Here is a 19,552-nt window from a genome sequence, read left to right on the forward strand (position 1 = left end):
CCTTTGAGAAAAAAGAATTCTTGACTGGCAAGGAGTCACTGTTTCTTTTCCTTTTAGAGATTTGGTTGGTGCATAGACAGTGCTCTCTTTTTCTTTCTTCTCCTCTTCTACATCCTCCTTTGGTGCCTCAGTTTGATCTTCATTCCTTTTGCTAACCACTCTTCCACTCCTCAAACTAATGATCTTGCATTCTTCTTTTGGATTTGGAATGATGTCACTACGACAGAGGTGTTTGCAGCAGTTGCGGCAGAGGCATTTGCAGTAGCAGCGGCGGTAGAGGTGTTTGCAACAGCAACGGTAGCAGAATTGTGAGATGGTGCCATTGGAAGGGCTGTCGGAGAGGAGGATGTTGGCAAAGAGGAGAGATGAGAGGGTTAGAGAGAGTGAGAGGCGAGAGGTTAGAGAGAGGAAGAAGAGAGGTCATATATATATATATATATATATATATATATATATATATATATAGAGAGAGAGAGAGAGAGAGAGCACAAAATTTGAAATGAAGGGAAAGAGGGTTCTCAGTTCAAATTTAGAGCACGATTACCGTCAGATAAATCCGACAGTAACGCCGTGCAGGTCACCTAAACACAGCGTTTCACTAAAGTGTTTACTGTCGAATTTTTCCGACGGTAAATCCGATGCTAAAGTTCGCTCCTATTTTCCTCGTTTTCTCTCCAATTATTAGCGGCGAATTTATCGTCGGAAACGAAAATCCGTCGGTAATGATTTAATATGACGAAGAACCCCACACCAAAAACCATCAAAAATTCGCCAATAAAGTCGACGCTAATGTGCGATGCTAAATCCGATGGTACTCATTATTTTTCTTGTAGTGGCCGACAGTAATTCCTATGATAATCTATTTAAAAGTAAGTCACATTTCTTTCAATTTTTTTCTTCTTTGATTGAAATGTTTGTATCTTTTAATTTTTTAATGTAGACTTTCAGTTAAACCACTGAAATTCTATGTCATTGATTCTTTTTCTGGTTCTTTTTCCTCCTTTATTATTACTTTGGTTTAGACACTTAAGTTGTTTTTGACTTGCTAATAACCTTTTTGAAAATTGTTATATTAGAGACGAAATTAAATATTTTCAGTATGAATCTAGTATAAAAATTATTAGTTTTATTCTCTTGTGCCTTTCTCTATTCATTTCAATTTACATATTTTGATCTAATTTGTTTCTGAACCTATCTGTTTGCATGATACAAGTTGACTTAGTTATTACTAATGAAAATATAGAAGCTGCAGATTGCCACATTTTAGTTACACTTTTATTTACCAAGCACCTGCATATATATGACTCTTACATTTTTATTTACCAAGCTCCTCTACTTGCCAGCAAAGTCATGATGTCCGACATGGGATAAATAAATAATTTGTTCATTAAATTTGTAATTTTTTTCTAATAGAGTCATCAAATAAGATTTGCATATGATGATTTTGTATATAATATTTTTTTGACCTATCTTAGAACTATATATTCTTCTTAGAGGACTTAAAAAAAACCCTCATTCTTTCGTTTTAGAACACTACTTCCATAAGCATTATCCATATTCAAAAGTTGTCTCTTTTTTTTTTTAATCTTGCAAGAAGAATTTAATTTACATATACATAATTATTTGACAAAAATATATTCATAAAGTTATTGCTAGTACCACAAAATTATCATTTAAAAGAAGTAATGGTAACTTTCTTGTAGTTTTTTTTTTTTTCGAAAATTTTTCATGTCCTGGAAGGGGAATAAAAATGCATGGTTAATAAAATTTGATATAAAAAATAGACAAAAATTAGACCCCAAGTAATCAACTGCGATTTAGATGCTATTTTTTTTTCATTTCTAACTGAAAAAGTTTTTGCTTTTTTTTTTTTACTTTGTTTGAAGATTTATTTATGTTTAGGCAAAAATTATACTTTTTTGTTTAGGGATTGGATCAAGAGAACAAAATTTTATCGCTAAAAAAGTTAAAAAGTAGGTCTTTTGGAGCGAGCAACAAAAAAGCATAATCATGATAAAAATCTATGTATTAAGAATCATATATTAAGACGTGTTATTGAAAAACTATGTTATCTTTGATATTTTGTTTTTGGATTATGTCTTTTGATTTTTAGTGACCGTGTGTGAATTAAAAATTATGTTATGATGTTTGATTTATGATTATCACTTTTGATTATTACGATATTTTAAAATTTGAGTTCTAAAAATGGCACTTTAAATAGAAAAAATTTATTTTAATTCAGTTAAAATATTAGCTCCACCAACCATTTTAAAAGAGTAAGATAATGACATTTTAAGCGGTAAAAGAAAATGGCAGTTTCAATCCCATTTTAAAAAGTATAAAATTGTCATCATAATTAAATAAAAACGATGGTTAAATATATCATTTTATTTAAAAAAAAAAAGATGGTTTCAACTGCTATTTTAAAAAGAAAAAGTGTTATTATATCTTTGTAAAAATGACAGTTAAAAGTTGCTATTTTAAACAACAAAAAACGATTGTTATTCAGATAAAAAATGACGATTTTAAACCATCATTTTATACAAAAAAAACTTCATTATATCCTAGTAAAAACAGCAATTTTAACTGCCGTTTTATGTAATTAAAATAACAGTTAAACGTATCATTTTAAACGTAATAAAAATTATCGTATTATTCTTGGTAATTGTGGCCATTTTTATAAAAACGCCATAATAATTAAAATGGTGTTTAGGATAACAACGTTTTTGGAAGACATTATTTTTAATAATAATAAAAGTTCAAATTGCTATAATTACTAAAAAAAAAGCCATTTTAACTAACTTTTTTTTGTAGTGCTAGTCCTTGAGGCAGACATGCATCGAGTGAAGACTCCCCGTTTTGTTTCTTTCTAATTTTTTTTTTCCCTTGTGTTTTTGGGCTGCTAAGCCTTGTTTACATTTAAAAAATGATGATAAATTTAAAATTAATCTCATCAAGTAATTTCCATATTCAATAACAATTAGTTCATCAAATAAATACGTGTATATTAAATAAAAATATATCTTTAATTAAGATGTTATGAAAGACATGTTATACATGTGTATTTCAGGTTTATTTATTTTTGAGAATATGATAAGATAAGACATTAAGAACAAAATATAAAAAATATATAAAATTTTATATTCTTATATTCTATTTGGTGATAAACTAAAATAAATTATAAAAATTCAATTTATTCCTATTTTTTTTCATTCAAAAAATTTGAGATGAAAAATATAATAATAAAAAATATAATTATAAAAAATTAACAAAAATAATGAAAGAAAAAATAAAAAATAAGTTGTGTCTCTTGTTAATATCTCTGTCTTCTTTTTGTTAGGATGGACACAACATACACTAATTCAATATTTCTGGACACATTATCTCTATCCATATTTCCTTTGTCAAATACAATTTTATGTTTTTATATCCTTATCTCAATATCCTATCTCTATAAAAATAAACGTAACATAAATTATTTGATCACAAACATATCTTGACACGGCTATTCCAAGAATTGTCTCGGTGTAATTTTTATTTTTCTGGGCATTAACTCCATTGTTCATAAAAAAAATATTTGGTTACACACATATCTTGACGAGGTAGGTAATTACAATAACAAATGTAATTAACTAAATATCTCCTTTCATTTGTTTTCAAAGAGAATAAGTATATATGTATAATTATTCAATACAAATCAGTTTCTAAGAATTTTAAGAGTAGATATTTTAATTTTAAAAAATTTAATACACAGATCAATTTTTAATATTTATCTCTATCAGACATATTACTTTTACTATATAATTACTTTGTATTTAAGTTATTAAAAAAAATAAATAAATAATATTTAATAAATTTTATATAATTTATTTTTTATTTTAAATATTTTATTTTTTACTTTGAAAAAGAAGTTAGGTAATTTAGGCACCACAACAAAGGCACCATAAAACTCACCTATTATTATTAGAGTGAATACCCCATCCGGCCCCTAACAATTATCTCGAAAGGACAACGAGGCCCCCAAGAAAAAAAAACACTCAATCCGGCCCCTGATAATTTTTTTTGGGGACTGATTAGCTCCTGTGCAAAAAAAAATAACATTAATTTTTTTTTGGCACAGGGGCCTCGTTGTCCTTTCGAGGTAATTGTCAGGGGTCGGGTTGGATTTTTTTTTTTTTTGTCAGGGGCCGGATTGGGGTTTTTTTTTTGTCAGGGGCCTCGTTGTCTTTCGAGGTAATTGTCAGGGGTTGATTTGGGTTTTTCTCTTATTATTAACTTAGTTTTATGTATGTAAACCATGACACTAGCATATTAATACATTCTTTTTGTTAAAAACAAGTAAGGTGATTAATGATACTTTAAAATCTAAATTAAAATATTTTCTTTTAATACAAACATATTTTTTAAAATAGAACATCTTTTGATTATATCAAATACAAAAATATCAAATAGTTTTAATTTTAATTTTTTTGTAGAATAATCTCTAATAATTTTATTGAATATTATTATTATTATTATTAGAGTGACTATATATATATATATTATATTATAAATACATACATAAGAATCTAATGAATAAATTTATCATTATTTTTGTCTAAAAAATACAAATGATTATGCTAGAGTATTATTGTGCCATTAATAATAATAATAATAATAATAATAATAATAATAATAATAATAATAATAATAATAATAATAATTTTATTTTACTTTTTTTTAGACGGATGACTATTATGTCTAATGGAGAATAACGTTGGAAATTAATTTGTGTATCAATTTTTTTTAGGGACTAATCTGAGTAATTACTCTGCCGAAAAATGAAATGAAAATATTAAAAATATTTTTGTGTATTAATTTTTTTGGAGACTAAAATGTCTGCTTTTAAAATTTTTGGGACTAATTATTTGAGTAATTACTGTGTATATATATATATATATATATATATATATATATATATAAAGTATCGTTAATTTATTTACAGTTTAAAAATAATGATTGTACGATAACAGTGAACATAAGATTAATTAAGAGTCTAAAATTTAGACACCAAAATATTAAGAGGGTACATTCTTCAACCAAATCAAGTACCTCAATTCTATCTATATACACTGATAAATTAATATGTACTGTTAATCTTTTCTTAATTTATATTATTATTAATATATAAAATAATAATTAAGAATAAATATTGTTTTAGTATATGTGGTTTGGGATGAAAATCGAATCGATTTTAATGTTTTTTTTAAATTGTTTTTAATATTAAAATTATTTTTAAAATAATCTTTTTATTCCCAAACCATTATTTTCAGACAAATTGTCCCTATTAGCAATGTTATTTGATGGTGAACTGGGTGCACTAGTGACGTTTGGATGAGATTTTGGGGAGTGACGATGGTCGAGGGAGAGTGTTTTGTTTAGTTTTATTTTGCAGGGATAATTTGATTCGAATAATTAAAAAAGATAACTTTAAGGTTAAATTTAATGTTAAAAACAATTTTAAAAATAAAACAAGATTTTAATTTTCATCTTAAATTATAAAGACCAAAATAATACTTATCGCTAATAATTAATGTGAGGTGAATCAAGATAACAAAATTTTAGACAAAATAAGAAAGAGAGATCAAAAAGACAAATTCTAAGCATCCCAATTTCTTTTATATATACACTTCTTTGAATAAAAAAAAAAACTAAAAAGTCAAAATTTAGATTTTTATCACACTCAAATAAATTAAAATAAAAATAATACAGGATATATATTAGAATAAATCATTACATAAACGTTTTTTATTATTTTACTTGACTGACGTAATTACAAAAATAGAAGGCAAACAAGGTCTGTTCCTCCTAAATGAAGTTACAACCAGAAAGGTTTCTTATTACTAACTGGCATATATATACCAAACATACTAGAGCAATTTATTTCAAAACTTTCTAGTAGAATAAATCATGAAGAAATGCACCAAAAACATTTAAGGTAACACTTTGGCAAATCAAGCAATGCTTACTCCTGTAAGGGATTAATCCAACGGATTGCCATAAATACTAAGATCACTGTGACATAGGATGCAGCAGTTGCATCTTTCTTTCCATCATCTATTGGAGTTATTGGAATGTGTTTATTATCATTATCCCAATCCCTATAGAGATATGGATTTCCTTGGTAGCTGCTATTATCAAAGGTTGCAAATTGTTTCTCATTAGGTATTCTACCTGATAGATTGTTGTATGACACATTGAAATACCCCAAAAGGTTCAACTCTGACAACTGAATAGGGATTTGTCCACTCAAGTGGTTATTTGAAAGATCCAAACTCTCCATGCTTTGCATCTTGTGAAAGCTCTCTGGAATTAGCCCACTCAAACGGTTGTGAGATAAATTGAGTGCATGAAGGCGACTTAGATCTCCTAATTGATGAGGAATCTCCCCTGTCAATCGATTAGATGATAAATCTAATAATGACATTAATTCAACTATATTACCATGATAAAATAAGGGACGACCTTTCACTGTCACTTGTACATATGTATAGCCCGCATATATGGCAAAGCCAAACATATCATATTCTGGATTCAATGGAATTAGGCTTATGAAATCAATATTTGGGAAATTCAAAAATTGCATACGCCCAGCAAATCTGAGATTTTCGAAGCAAGAAGGAATGGACCCAGTCAAACTATTTTCTGAAAGGTCCAACACCTGGAGATTTCTCAATTCACATATCTGGCTAGAGAGATTACCCTGTAGCTGATTCTTTCCCAATAAAAGTAATGTCAAAGACTCAGAATCATAGATGCTCTCTGGAATAGTTCCCATAAAGTTGTTGTCACTTAAATCAATGGCCAACAGGCGGCGACTATTCAATAATCCTTCAGGTATTGCGCCAGTAAGACGATTTCCATACAAGTAAATTATTTTTGCCGAGGACATGTTCAAGCAAGAGGGCAATGCACCAGAGAAGTTATTTTGAGACAAATCTAGGAAAATAAAGTCATGTTGGCATTTGTCTTGTGTTACTATCGAACCTTCAAAGTTGTTCCTTGACGCACTCAGGGTATAAAGCCCGGGTTTTGCAATACAACTTAAAAGTGTCCCATTCAACTGGTTTGCTTCTATAAACAGATGTAACAACGAGGTGCATCCAATAACAATGTTCTCAGGTATGCTGCCAGAGATGTTATTGTTTCCCAGATTCAACGCTGTCAAGTTGGACATCTCTCCAATCGAGGCCGGAATATGACCATCAAACATATTGCTTGAGACATCCAGATATTCTAGGTTTGGGAAGAAGAATCCTATGTTGTTGGGGAGCTTTCCTTGGATATGGTTGCTTGATATGTCCAACACATGTAGTTGATCCATGCCTTGTAAAATTGGATCACTGGGAAGTTTTATATTCCCAGTGAAGAAGTTACCATTCAGATACAGTGCTTTTAGTTTTGTGTAGTTCACAAGCATCCAATTAGGAAATTCACCAACCAGGTTGTTCTTTGATAGATCAAGAAATTTTAATCTATTCTGGGATGAAAGGAAAGAAGGTGTTCTGTATGTAGGTGAGTTGATTTTACAAGAGAAAAGGTTTAGCTGTTCCAACTGAAATGATGCATTCCAAGCAGGGTGTTCTGTTTGCACCTCAAAAGTCCTGGAATCCATATCTCCAAGTTGTAACACCTTAAGCTTTGTAAGGTTGGCCAAGATATTAAACGAGAATACACCTTCAAATTTGTTGCCATAAAGGGAAAGATGCTCCAGCGATACAAGACTAGCAATCAGAGTTGTTGAAATCTTCCCGCTTAAGGAGTTATCTGAGAAATCCAGAGTCCGAAGTGATGACATATTGCTAAGACATATATCCAAAGTTCCTTCGAAATCGGTGCCACCCAAATCCAGCACTTCAAGTTGCTTCAATCTACATATTCCTTCATTTAAAAGTTGCAGTGTTTAACATTATTAGAACACACTTGCAAGTCAAGGTTACTTTAATCATCACCATATATATAATACAACCCAACCCTCTCTTAAATAAAGAGTTACCCCTATGACATGTCTAATAACTATAGATAAAATAAATTATGTCATCATAGTTAATATTAACTTTTAATTTAACTTGAATTTTGATAACTAAACTAATTAAATATAGTAAAAAAAAATTTTTTTGTAAATTATAAGAGTTACAAAAGAGATCTTATTTTATATTTTTTTAAAATTACACATATATTAATTAGATCTAACAATACAAAAATAAAAAACTAAAACATTAAAAAGAACAAATGAAAAGAAAGATCGAAAGGCCAAATCACAAATTTAAAATAAATAAAAAAAGTAGACAAGATGTTAATTGAGTAAGGGTGAATTCCTTAATTGTTAATGGAGTTGATATAAGAACGGTGTAATTTTATAGGTATGAAGTTTAAGTAGTTTTATTATAATTAATTAGTTTGGTTGTTAAAATTTAAGTTAAATTAAGAGTTATCATATTAACCATCTTAATGACATAATTTATTCTTTTCAATAATTGTTAGATTTATCATAGAAGATAATTTACTCTTATTTAAGAGAGAGTTAAATAAAATTTACATAATTTAAGATTTTATATATACTAGTTATGTGCCGTTATAGTATTTTAAAAAGTATTATTAAAATTAAAATAATATTTTTTAATTTAAAAATAAAATTAAAAATATTATTTTAATTATAATAAAAATAATACTATACATTTAAATTTTTTTATTAATTAAGTCTAACTAAATTAATCTAATATAATAAAAATTAATTATAATTAATTAATATTATAAATTTTATTGTTTAACTTAGTTAATAAAAAACTTAGATATATATGTAGTATTACTCTACTTATATAACTACTATAGCTATCATAACGATAGACTCCTTATATAAATTATTTATATATAATCGTCTCGTAAAAAGATTGATAAGATTCGTAGAGAAAAAAAATACCAAAGGATGTCACCTATATATCTTAACATTTCAGTACATTATTTTGTTAATTACTAGTTTTCTACTGTAGACGTGTGGAGAATACAGGATTAATTGAATAGATTTTATATATGATCATAACCATATTATTCCAATAACTTAGAATGTAAAAAAAAAAAAAAAAAAAAAAAAATCTACACCTAGATTCATACCTTTGCTAGGAAAGAGTCCAACAAAATTATTAGCGGCAAGAATTAAATTCTTGAGGGACGTGAGACCAAACAAGAACTCTAGTACACCCTCGTTTAAGTTATTGTGGCTGAGATCAAACGTCTCCAGTGTTTCCAAAGTTGAGGTGCTTCTATTATCTTCAAAAGTTTAATCAAAACGTTATTTTCATCATCAATGAATGAACAATAATACAATATGAAGTATAAATAGAGTTTAATTGATATATATTTACAGTATAAAAGAATTATAATATTATTATCTAATAATTAAGTGTTTGCACTAATACAACTTTTGAAGTGTTAAGTAGTCAAAATAGTCGAGAAAAAAAATATGCCAGAAAATCAATTTGGTCTTCAAAAGAAGGGGTAAGTACGATTTTGGTCCCTAAAGTTTAGTGCCAGAATCGAAATCGTCCCTCATCTAATTTTGGATATAAAATCGTCCTTAACGTTTTTTTTCGTATTAAAATCGTCCTTTTCAATAAAATTTTTTGTTTTATTCCTAAACTACCCCTATCTTATTTTAATAATAAAAATTATAAAATTAAAAAAAAAAACGCGTAAAAACGCGTTGGGGTGGGGAAAAAAAGGGTATACGAAGGGGGGAGGGGGACGGCGCCAGAGAGCCTCCGTCGTCGCCGCCGTGACCTCATCGTCGCTGCCGCCTCCTCCAAAACTCTGATGATGATGACGATGAAGGGGGAAGGGAAGCCGCCGTCTCGCCGCCGCAGTTTCGCCGTCCCGCCACTGCCTCTCCGCCCCGCCACTGCCTCTCCCGCCGTTCATGCATGCTCCTCTGTTGATTTGGCTGTGTACTTGAATTTGTTAATTTATTACTTGAGTTTCTGTTTCTCTGTTTCTGTTTCTGTTTGGGGGTGGGGGGAAGGGGAGGCGGGGAGGGGGTGACGCGGGGAAGACGGGGAGGGGGGGGAGGGGAGGCAGGGAGGGGGAGGGGGAAGGGGTTTAGGGGGGAGGCAGGGAGGGGGAAGGGGAAGGGGACAGGGGGGAGGGGAGGCAGGGAGGGGGAGGGGGATGGCGGCGGCGTTGGTGGTGGTGCTGGTGGTGCTGGTAGTGCTGGTGGTGGTGTTGGTGGAAGTTGTGGCGGTGGTGTTGGTGTTGGTGGTGGTGGTGGTGGAGGAAGTAATTATGTTGGTAGTGGTGAGGGTATTTTTGTCCAAAAAAAATAAAAAAGACGATTTTAATACGAAAAAAAACGTTAAGGACGATTTTATATCCAAAATTAGATGAGGGACGATTTCGATTCTAGCACTAAACTTTAGGACCAAAATCGTACTTATCCCTCAAAACAAGAAGTCTCAAATTAATTACTAAAAGATATAATTATAAATTAAATTATTTTTTTATTCATTACATAATAACATATTATATTAAGTGTCATATGATATAATAATATAATATATTAATTTTATATGTCACAAAATAAATGATTGTCGTGAAATGTAGCTTACCACATAGGTGACATTTTATAAATTTATATAAAATTAAACTAGTTATAGAAGGTATATGAGTGAGTCTAAAGTTAAAAAAAAAATCAAATTAATTTTTAAACAAATCTATCTCTTTTTTTATAATCTTAAAATTTTAATATTTTTTAGTCCTTTTAATTTTAATCACATTTATTATTACATTTTGTCATGCAAAATTCTCTTTACACAGAATATTAAAAATATATATATTATTAAATTTATATATTTTTTATGTCTCAAACAACTATGGATAAAAATTAGAATTATTCGTTAAAGTAATATATACAATGATTAAATTAAAAATAGGTAATTTTGTCTAACAAGTTCTAAATATTTGTCTATAGAAATGGAAGTTTTTTTTTTTTTTCCATTTTCTAATGATCTTTTTACTAAAAAGAAGTATACAAACAAACAAACAAAAATATAGAAGAGAATATTTTTTTTAATTAAACTGCCTTCTTTTAAACTAGAACAAAAGCATCCAATAATTAAAGAAAAAGTCATCCTCCTATGAGAGTTTGTCCAATGAAGAAGAGCACAAAGAAAGAAAGAAATAGAATATTATTTTGATGAGAGTGTACCTGGGTTCCAAATGAAGTCTCCAAAGCAATTAAAGGACAAATTAAGAGTTCTCAATTCTTTAAAGGGTAGAAACAAGGAACTGTTTAAGCTTGGAGAACCATAACAATCAAATACTCCATAATGGTTCGGCATAGAACCATTTTTAAACAAACCATGGAGAGAGAGATCGGTGACATGGTTTGAAGAGGGATCACAAGTGACGCGCTCCCATTCGCAGCAATTGCTATTGGGATCATCAACCCAAGAAGGCAGCAAAGAATCATCCGAATAAGAAGCCTTAAATGCAAGCAGCGATCTCTTCTCTTCTGGAAAGCACCCACTGCTGCTACCAGATATTTGAATCATCATCAATACTGTTGCTCCCATCAACGTCAGCCATGGCTTCATCCAACGACACTCCATATCCTCAAAATGCATGGAATTGTGGTATTAGTGTCTCCGTGTTGTTTTCTTTTTATAATAAAAAAGTAAATATTAAGCTGTAGATTCAATTGCGCTTAGTGTTTGACAAAAGTTTTGAGCTACCATAGCACAACTAATCTTATAACCAACATTCAATCAGAAAAAATATTTAAAATTTAAATTTAACAAAAATTTATTTTTAATAAGTTTTATATGAACTTATTTAACAACGTATTATAGTATTAGTTGAAATTGATTGCTATACTATTAGTTCCTAATATCACTCATATAATTTTTCCATTATTTATTGTTATTCAGAATTATTTAAAAAGTCATTAGTCCGCTACAGACGCTTCTATGGCCCGAGTCAAGTCAATTTGGCAAACTCTAGTCTTCAAGTTAACACTCTTTGATCGTTCCCCTTTCCTGGTAATTTTCGATTATCTATTATCAATTTGTGACTGATAACAACTTATTAATTTGGCGGAGAGTGCTCGGCGGTAGAAGGAAATAAGTTTGGATGCAGTTGACTACATATTCTCGTAGTCAACATATATAGTAGTACAAAGGCACGCATGCATTTTGTTCGCTATCTTTGGATATTTCTAAATTTCATATTTTATTGATAAATGATTTCTAGGAATATTAATCCATAGAATCAACTTTTCATTTCAATGTTTGGTTGATATTTACATTATCAGGAATATTTTATTAGTTGTCTAAAATGCCCCTAGTAATTTCATTTCAAAACACTCCTATGGTTAAAGTGATATTTTTCATCAATTAAATTACATCGATACCTATTATTAAATTTTTCTTAGCAATAAACAAAAGAAAAGGAAACAAAATCTACCCTATATAAAGAGGATTCGAAGATCTTTTGTATATATTTTATTATAATTATGTTAGGTATATATTAAAATTAATCATTAAAATAAAATATATATTAAAAAATAAATTAAAATATAAATGTATTTATATATAAATATATAATAGCTGATTTTAATGTGTAAATAATAGTTTTGATTTTATTATTCTTATCATTTAAATGTCTATCAAGCCACCAGTTGATAAAGATTCCTCCTATATTATATTAGAGAAAAAAATCGAAATCAATAGAAAGATTAATAAAAAAACAGAGAAAAAATATATGAAATTAAAATACCACAAAATAAAACAAAAGAGAGCAAATGAAACATGCATGTGAGAACAAGAGACAGGAGGAGAGAGGTTATCCCGCGAGAAAATAGAGTGGAGAACATAAGCGAAAAAATATTAGAATTATTAAGATAATAATAAGTTTAAATATTAAAAATAAACAATTATTTTTAGAGAAAGTTTAGGACCAACATTTTTATTAAAATTTTGTCAATATTTAATCAATAAAAAAAATAAATAATTTTATATTATTAAATGAAATTTTATACTATTAAAAACATTAATAATAACTAATTGATAGCTATAAGTCATAAAACTTACTAATTACTAACACTCCTTTTATTTTTATTCGCGTCAAAAAGTTAACAAATCTATACGAAAAAAGGAAAATAATTTTGTTTTAGTGGACAAAATAATTTAAATTCTAAAAATTAATCGAATTTTTTTTTAACTATATCCCTCTTCCTAACCTAATTTATCATATCCAAAATTTCTAATCTTTTCTACTATCACCGTCTAAATCCTTTCCCATCCGATTCTCATCCCAACTGCCATAGCTGCTACGTACCACTACCGTCATCTTACTTGATGGTAAAAAAGAAGGAGACAACTTAGTTCTTGTATGCAGTTATGAGCCAGATCTTCCAGTTGTGGTTGAGGAGGCGAAGAAGATGATGAAGAATTTGGTATAAATATGGTGATAAATAGCTACCTCTACGACCAAAAAATTCAAAATTTGGTATTTACTGTAATCACTTTTCTAAATAAAACATAAATTTTTCTTTCAAGACGATATATATATATAGATTTTATTCATGCTTCAAATTCAGAAAGGAATTCTTATACGAGGAAATTGGTTAAATATAAAATCATTTATACATCTATCTCTGTCCAAGTCTTTAAAAACTTAAAATATAAAAAATAATAATTATTCTCTCTAAAAGAAAATAAAACTCATTTTCTCTAAATAATACAATGTACAATTATCATTATCTCACCAACCTTATCTTCGTTTTCTTGCCTCCAATCAACATCAAATTTCATCCATTTATCCTCAATATATCAAATATTATTTTTTTTTCTGAAGCAATCAAATATTAAATCTTATAAAAACAAATAATGAACAAGTTAATTATGGAAGCAAACTTTTTATTTCTACACTTTAGGGTTTTAGCGTTATTTTTTTTAAATAGCATATTCCATTTTTTTGTCTATATAAATTATCATCAGTTATATCTTTAATCTGTAAAGTTGACGATTATTAAAAGTTATTATATAATTATATCAAATTTTGCATTTCTCCATAATACATACGTTGTGGTCCCTCTAATTCGTTATTTCGGATGCATTTCGACGGTCCCTTTTGTTGATTTTTATTTTCCAGGTCAATAAATTTAGAATAGCATTCCGATTTCTTTTCTCGTTTTAATAAATAGAATCATAATAAGTGAAAAGAAAAAACTTTAAACGTGTTTCAAATGAAATAACAGAATTCTTTTTAAAAGGACAAATAAAATAAATCAAATACTGATTAATATAAAAGAAAAAATGTTTTTGGCAATTATAGAAACTAAAAGATTAGACAAAATAATTTTACTGTACGAATCTATAAATTAATTAATTATTTGTTTTCTTTCTAAAATCTCTTTATTACATATAATTAGTATTCCTTTCGTGCTTCATTCACTTATACTTAATATACAATTATTAAGAAAAAAAATGTTTAAGTGTATATCTATATATGACCATATATAAAATTAATACAAAGGATTTTATAATTTTGATATCCAATTCTTTTGAACTATATTTATCCTCTAACAAATCATTTTATAAAGTAAAGAGAAAAGGACAAATAGGTCCCTGACTTTTTGTTCCTAGGACATTTTCGTCTCTAACTATTTGAAAATACTTTTAAATCCCTGACCTTCACAAAATTTGGACAGATGAGTCCTTCCGTCCAATTGCCTCTGTCAGACCCAACGAAAAAGTCTGACATGACTCCCGTTCAGATGACCTGTGCGGGTTGACACGTGGACTGATGACTGGAAGGGTACTTTGAAAATTGGACAAATAAATCCCTAAACCTAAAATCTATGTCGTTTTGCCTTTTGGCTCTAATCCTTAAATTGATTTCGTTTTTTTGTAGAGGCTAGTGGTGAGGAGCTCTACCTGCATCAACCATGGCTACTAATGGAGCATCATCAACGTCAAGAAGAAGGCTCAGTAGAGTAAGAGAAGAAAATTCTGCTTCAAGCTCAGTTCCTTGTGTTGTGCACGCCGGAGACCTGAAGAACGATATCGCCCTGAGGTGCTTCCGTGGAGTTTATGCAATAATGTATATGTCGAGGACGATTAGCAACCCAAACAGAGTCTTCTTGGGTTGCCCATTCTATAAGGTAAGATAAAAAATTTGGGGATTTTGTTCTGAAATGGTTGTATATAGTACATAATTTTAGAAATTTTGACAGGAAAAGCAACTGCATTGCAAATTTTTTGTTTGGGTCGATGAGCATCTTGATAGAATTGGAAGCAATGGTCGCATCTTTGATAAAAGACCTCTGGTTGAGAAAGAGGTTGAAGTTGTTGAAGAGGAAGAGGAAGAGGAATTTGATCATAGGATAGTTATTCTGGAAGAGAAGGTTACTGCTTTAAAGAAGAAAAAAAACCTATTAGCTTGTTGTATTAGTATAATTGTATGTGTTGTTTTTGTTGCTTTTTATGTATGTAGTGCCTGAGAAATGAATTCTAGAAATTAGAATAGAAAAATGGGTTGATCCAATTTTTTGTTGTGTATTCAAACATGCCATTTAGGTAATTTATGTATCCTATTATCTAAATGCAATTCCAAGTTATGATATCAGTATGTTGTTGAAGTTATGTTGTCAATATCTAAAGAAACATTGAATGATTGAAGAAAATAGGCATAAAAGTTGTATACATAAACACATAACATAGATTGAAAGTTATATAAACATCTTTGCCACAGTCAAATTTTCTAAAAGCTACCCAAAAAGAACAAATCTCATAAAGTGTATAGTATTATGAAGCTTAACATCACAAAAGTAAGTCTCAAATACCTAACAAGTTTGCAACGGTTTATAAAATTTTAAGAGCTTCTCCAAAAAAAAAAAAAAAAAAAACATTGTTGCCACAGTCAAGTTTTTTAAATGCTATTACAAGACATAGTGGGATGCTCAAGATGACATATTTTTTCACTTCTTTGGATTGATGGAGGGTGGATTAGGGATGAATTTGAACAGTCTTGTTGTTGCTGCTGTACTTGGTCCTGGCCTAACTTGAGATGGTTGTGAGCCAGGTGGAGCACCTTGAGGTTGAGGCTGTGGTGGTGCAGGCTGACTTAGGGGTGGGAGTGAACTGGGACAACGTGGACCAGGTGGTCTAAATATCTTCTGCTTGGGCCTCATTTTTGAAGTTTTTGGTTGAACTATTTGGTGGGTTGTGGATGGAAGTTGATGTGGAGGCCTAAATGGTGTCCTTCTAGTTACAGGTCTTAGTGTTGTTGCCACAGACATGGAAGGAGTTGGATTCATAACACTTGAAAACTGGTTATCATATATAAGAAAGTATTCATGAAATTTAGGGTAATAACAGTTTAAAGGGTCAACATTTCACAATAATAGATAAAACTTACATCTGGAGTGTGTTGCTGGCTATTGTTAATGTCATCCTGACTAGATGGAGTCTGGCTAGATGGAGCACTTTGGGTGTTAGGAGTATCCTGTCTAATTATGTTGACCAATTAGAACCTTACTGTAGTAATTCTCTAACATTGCACTAAACAAAGACATACATCATGCAGTAAAACCAATTATCCAGATTACTATCTTAAATACAATACTTACATTATCATTTGGTGCTGACTGTGATAGTGGAAGGACAACTATTGATTGACTTGTGCCACCTTTCTTGGACTTCTTGGTCTTACGTTTTCAGTTGGGGTCAGATGGAGCACCCTTGCATGTCTTGTAATTATGTCCCTCTGCACCACATTTACTACAAGTTACTTTAAATGATCTCTTCAGCTTGTCACCTTGCTGCATCAGTGGTTCAGTCGAATTCTTTTGTCTGTTGTGTATCTTTAGCCTGCTTATTACTCTCTTTATGATGGGAGGATCTGGTCTTGAATACTCAGTCCTTGTCCAAAATTCCTGACTTGGCACAGGTTGAATACAATGTGCATATGTCTTATGGATTGACTCCATGCATAATCATGGATGCACATATTCCCCTGGATGATCATGCCTTTTTCTGATTGCTGTTACTGCATGGATACAGGACATGCCTAAAACAGAACAACATCATGAACCAGTTAACAGTAAACCATATAATTGAGAAAAGACTTAGCAATTAATTAAAACTAACCAGTTAGCTGTCATTTGTTGCATGAGCAGGTTTGCTTGATAAGATCCACGTCCACCTTTGTATTTTTACGACTCACTTTAAATCTCTTATGTTCGTCGTCACCTGTCCACTCTGCAAGCCATTTGTTGCTGGGCCTTATAAGACAATCTAACCTCTTCTGCTGAACAAGTGCGAGCTTTCCAGGATAATTTTCTAGTAACTCCTTATGCTTGACCATCCTCCTCATTAGATAGCACCTAATTTCTTCACACATTGTGAGAATAGGCTTGCTTCTATAGTTTACTATTTTCGCGTTGAACACCTCACACATGTTATTTGTGAGGTTGTCCATTTTTGGTCCATGTGAGAAATAGGCCTTCACCTAAGTTGCTGGCTCAAATTTCGACAGATATTCCCATGCCCCTGGTTAATTCCTTTGAGCTTCTCCATTTGCTCCGTGAATTCTGGTATGGTGGTGCGTTTAGCATGGTTCCAAACCACCTCCCGAATATACAAATCCTTAAACCGGTTGATAAAATTTTTCGTGCATCACACAATTTCGGTGATGGGCATTTGGCATCACTAATTTCAATGCAGGTAGCAATCCCTACATAGCAGTTGTACATTCATATTAACTAAAACAGTAGTCATCATACAATTGTATATAGCTACTAAAAAATAACCTAGTATTCAACAACAGTTAATATTAAACAATTACCTAACACTAAAACAGCAGCTTAAAGTAAATAAGTCTCCTCATAAGTAAAATAGTCATCAATTTTTAACAAGTACCAAGTAGTTAAAGAATTATGAAGTTTACCTTTTGTTGGTCGAACATAAAATTCCAACCATGAGTCTGCACATCCCCCTAAATCCTCTTGGAGTGGAGTCAAAAATCACTTCTAAGACTTCTTAGTTTCAGACCTTGCTACTCCGTAGGCAACCACATAAAATTGGTTATTTGCATCCTGGCCACTACTGTGAGGAGTTGTCAACCATAATAAGTCTTCAGAAAACAGCCATCAAGATGTATCAACGACCTACATCCACTCTTGAAACCCTGCTTGCATGCCTCTAAACATATATAAAGCTTATAAAACACAGGGGGATTGAGGGATAGGAGTGACACACAATTCTGTCTTAGACCCTGGGTTGCTTCTTAATATCTCAAACAAGTAATCTCTAAAATTATAGTACTGCTCCCTCTCATTGCCTATGATTCTCTCTCTTGCCTCTCTAACTACTCTGTAAACTATTTTTGGATGTGCAGTGAGTGAGAATTCTTCTCTGAGAAATTCAATAGCCTCACTTGTCCTCATATGAGGTTGTGTACTCATTCTCTTCTCAACCTTCAAACTAATCCAATGTTGATCAGCCACATTACTTCCCATGTCCCTTGCACATGTATGATCATTTTTGTAAGTCTTCACCTGGTAGTATTACAGAGATTTGTTGTATGATAAATGAACCAACCACGGACACTCATCATCCATGCATCCCACTCTCACTATCTCCTTGTCATTCTTAATCCACCTAAGCTCCCTACCCTCAGCACAACTTCCTTAAATCTCTCTATGGTGGCAAACCTAGTCCCTAACTCAAACTTCCCCTCTCTAAAAGCATAATCATCATCAAACTCAGGGAATTTATGCTTGCTAGATTCATCATCTGATAATATAGATGTATGTAAATTCTCATATTCATAATCATATACCGGGTCATCATCATCATCTTGGACTTCACTCAAATAGAACCTAACATGTTGGTCTTTGTTGGGATGCACATTAGGATCAGGCCCAACATTAGTTCTGGCCTGCTGCTCATTGGGCCCAGTCCTGGCCTACTATCTTCTGGTAACATTAGATGCACCTATTCCACTACTTTGTCCCTTCTTCTTCCACGTCTTCCTGTTTCTTTTAGCACATGTTTTCTTTGCAGTTGACTTCTTTGGAGACACAACTTTTTTATTTTCCTTCATTATTCTCTGCCTTTTGCTACCATTGTCATTAGCACTGTTATCATCTTCGTCATTGTCACTTTCAAACCCGGGTGGTGGAGGTTTGTAGGGTTCATCCTCCATACTCTCATACCCATCATCAGATGACGAACCCTAATTATCCACCAAAACCTCTTCTGCGACAGGACTATTACTTTGGTTTCCAGCATCCTCCACAATCTCAGGTTCATCAACAGGGTGGTCAAAGTATAGGTAAAACTCGTCCGTTTCTGTATTCTTCATTTTATTCTCTTGCATTGCATTAATCCCTGTATCCCCTGTCAAAATATGCAGCCTAGACTCAATATCAGCATTCCTTGGATCATACCAATAAACTATCTTGTATGATTGGTACCCCAAGCCCTTAAACAGTGTGATCAAGTCTTAGAAATTCACA

General features: G+C 31.0%; 1 protein-coding gene across 1 annotated transcript; it reads right to left on the reverse strand.

The window, feature by feature from the left end:
- Positions 1–5,731: 5,731 nt before the first annotated feature.
- LOC112769920 (receptor-like protein 9a) lies at positions 5,732–11,921 on the reverse strand. The gene is made up of 3 exons (XM_025814368.2): positions 11,237–11,921; positions 9,151–9,306; positions 5,732–7,920 (listed from the first exon to the last, which is right to left on the reverse strand). The coding sequence occupies exons 1-3, from the start codon at positions 11,652–11,654 to the stop codon at positions 6,005–6,007; spliced, it is 2,490 nt and encodes an 829-aa protein (XP_025670153.2). The 5' UTR covers positions 11,655–11,921; the 3' UTR covers positions 5,732–6,004.
- Positions 11,922–19,552: the final 7,631 nt, after the last annotated feature.

This window comes from Arachis hypogaea, chromosome 18 (assembly GCF_003086295.3).
Source record: "Arachis hypogaea cultivar Tifrunner chromosome 18, arahy.Tifrunner.gnm2.J5K5, whole genome shotgun sequence".
Lineage (NCBI taxonomy): Eukaryota > Viridiplantae > Streptophyta > Magnoliopsida > Fabales > Fabaceae > Arachis > Arachis hypogaea.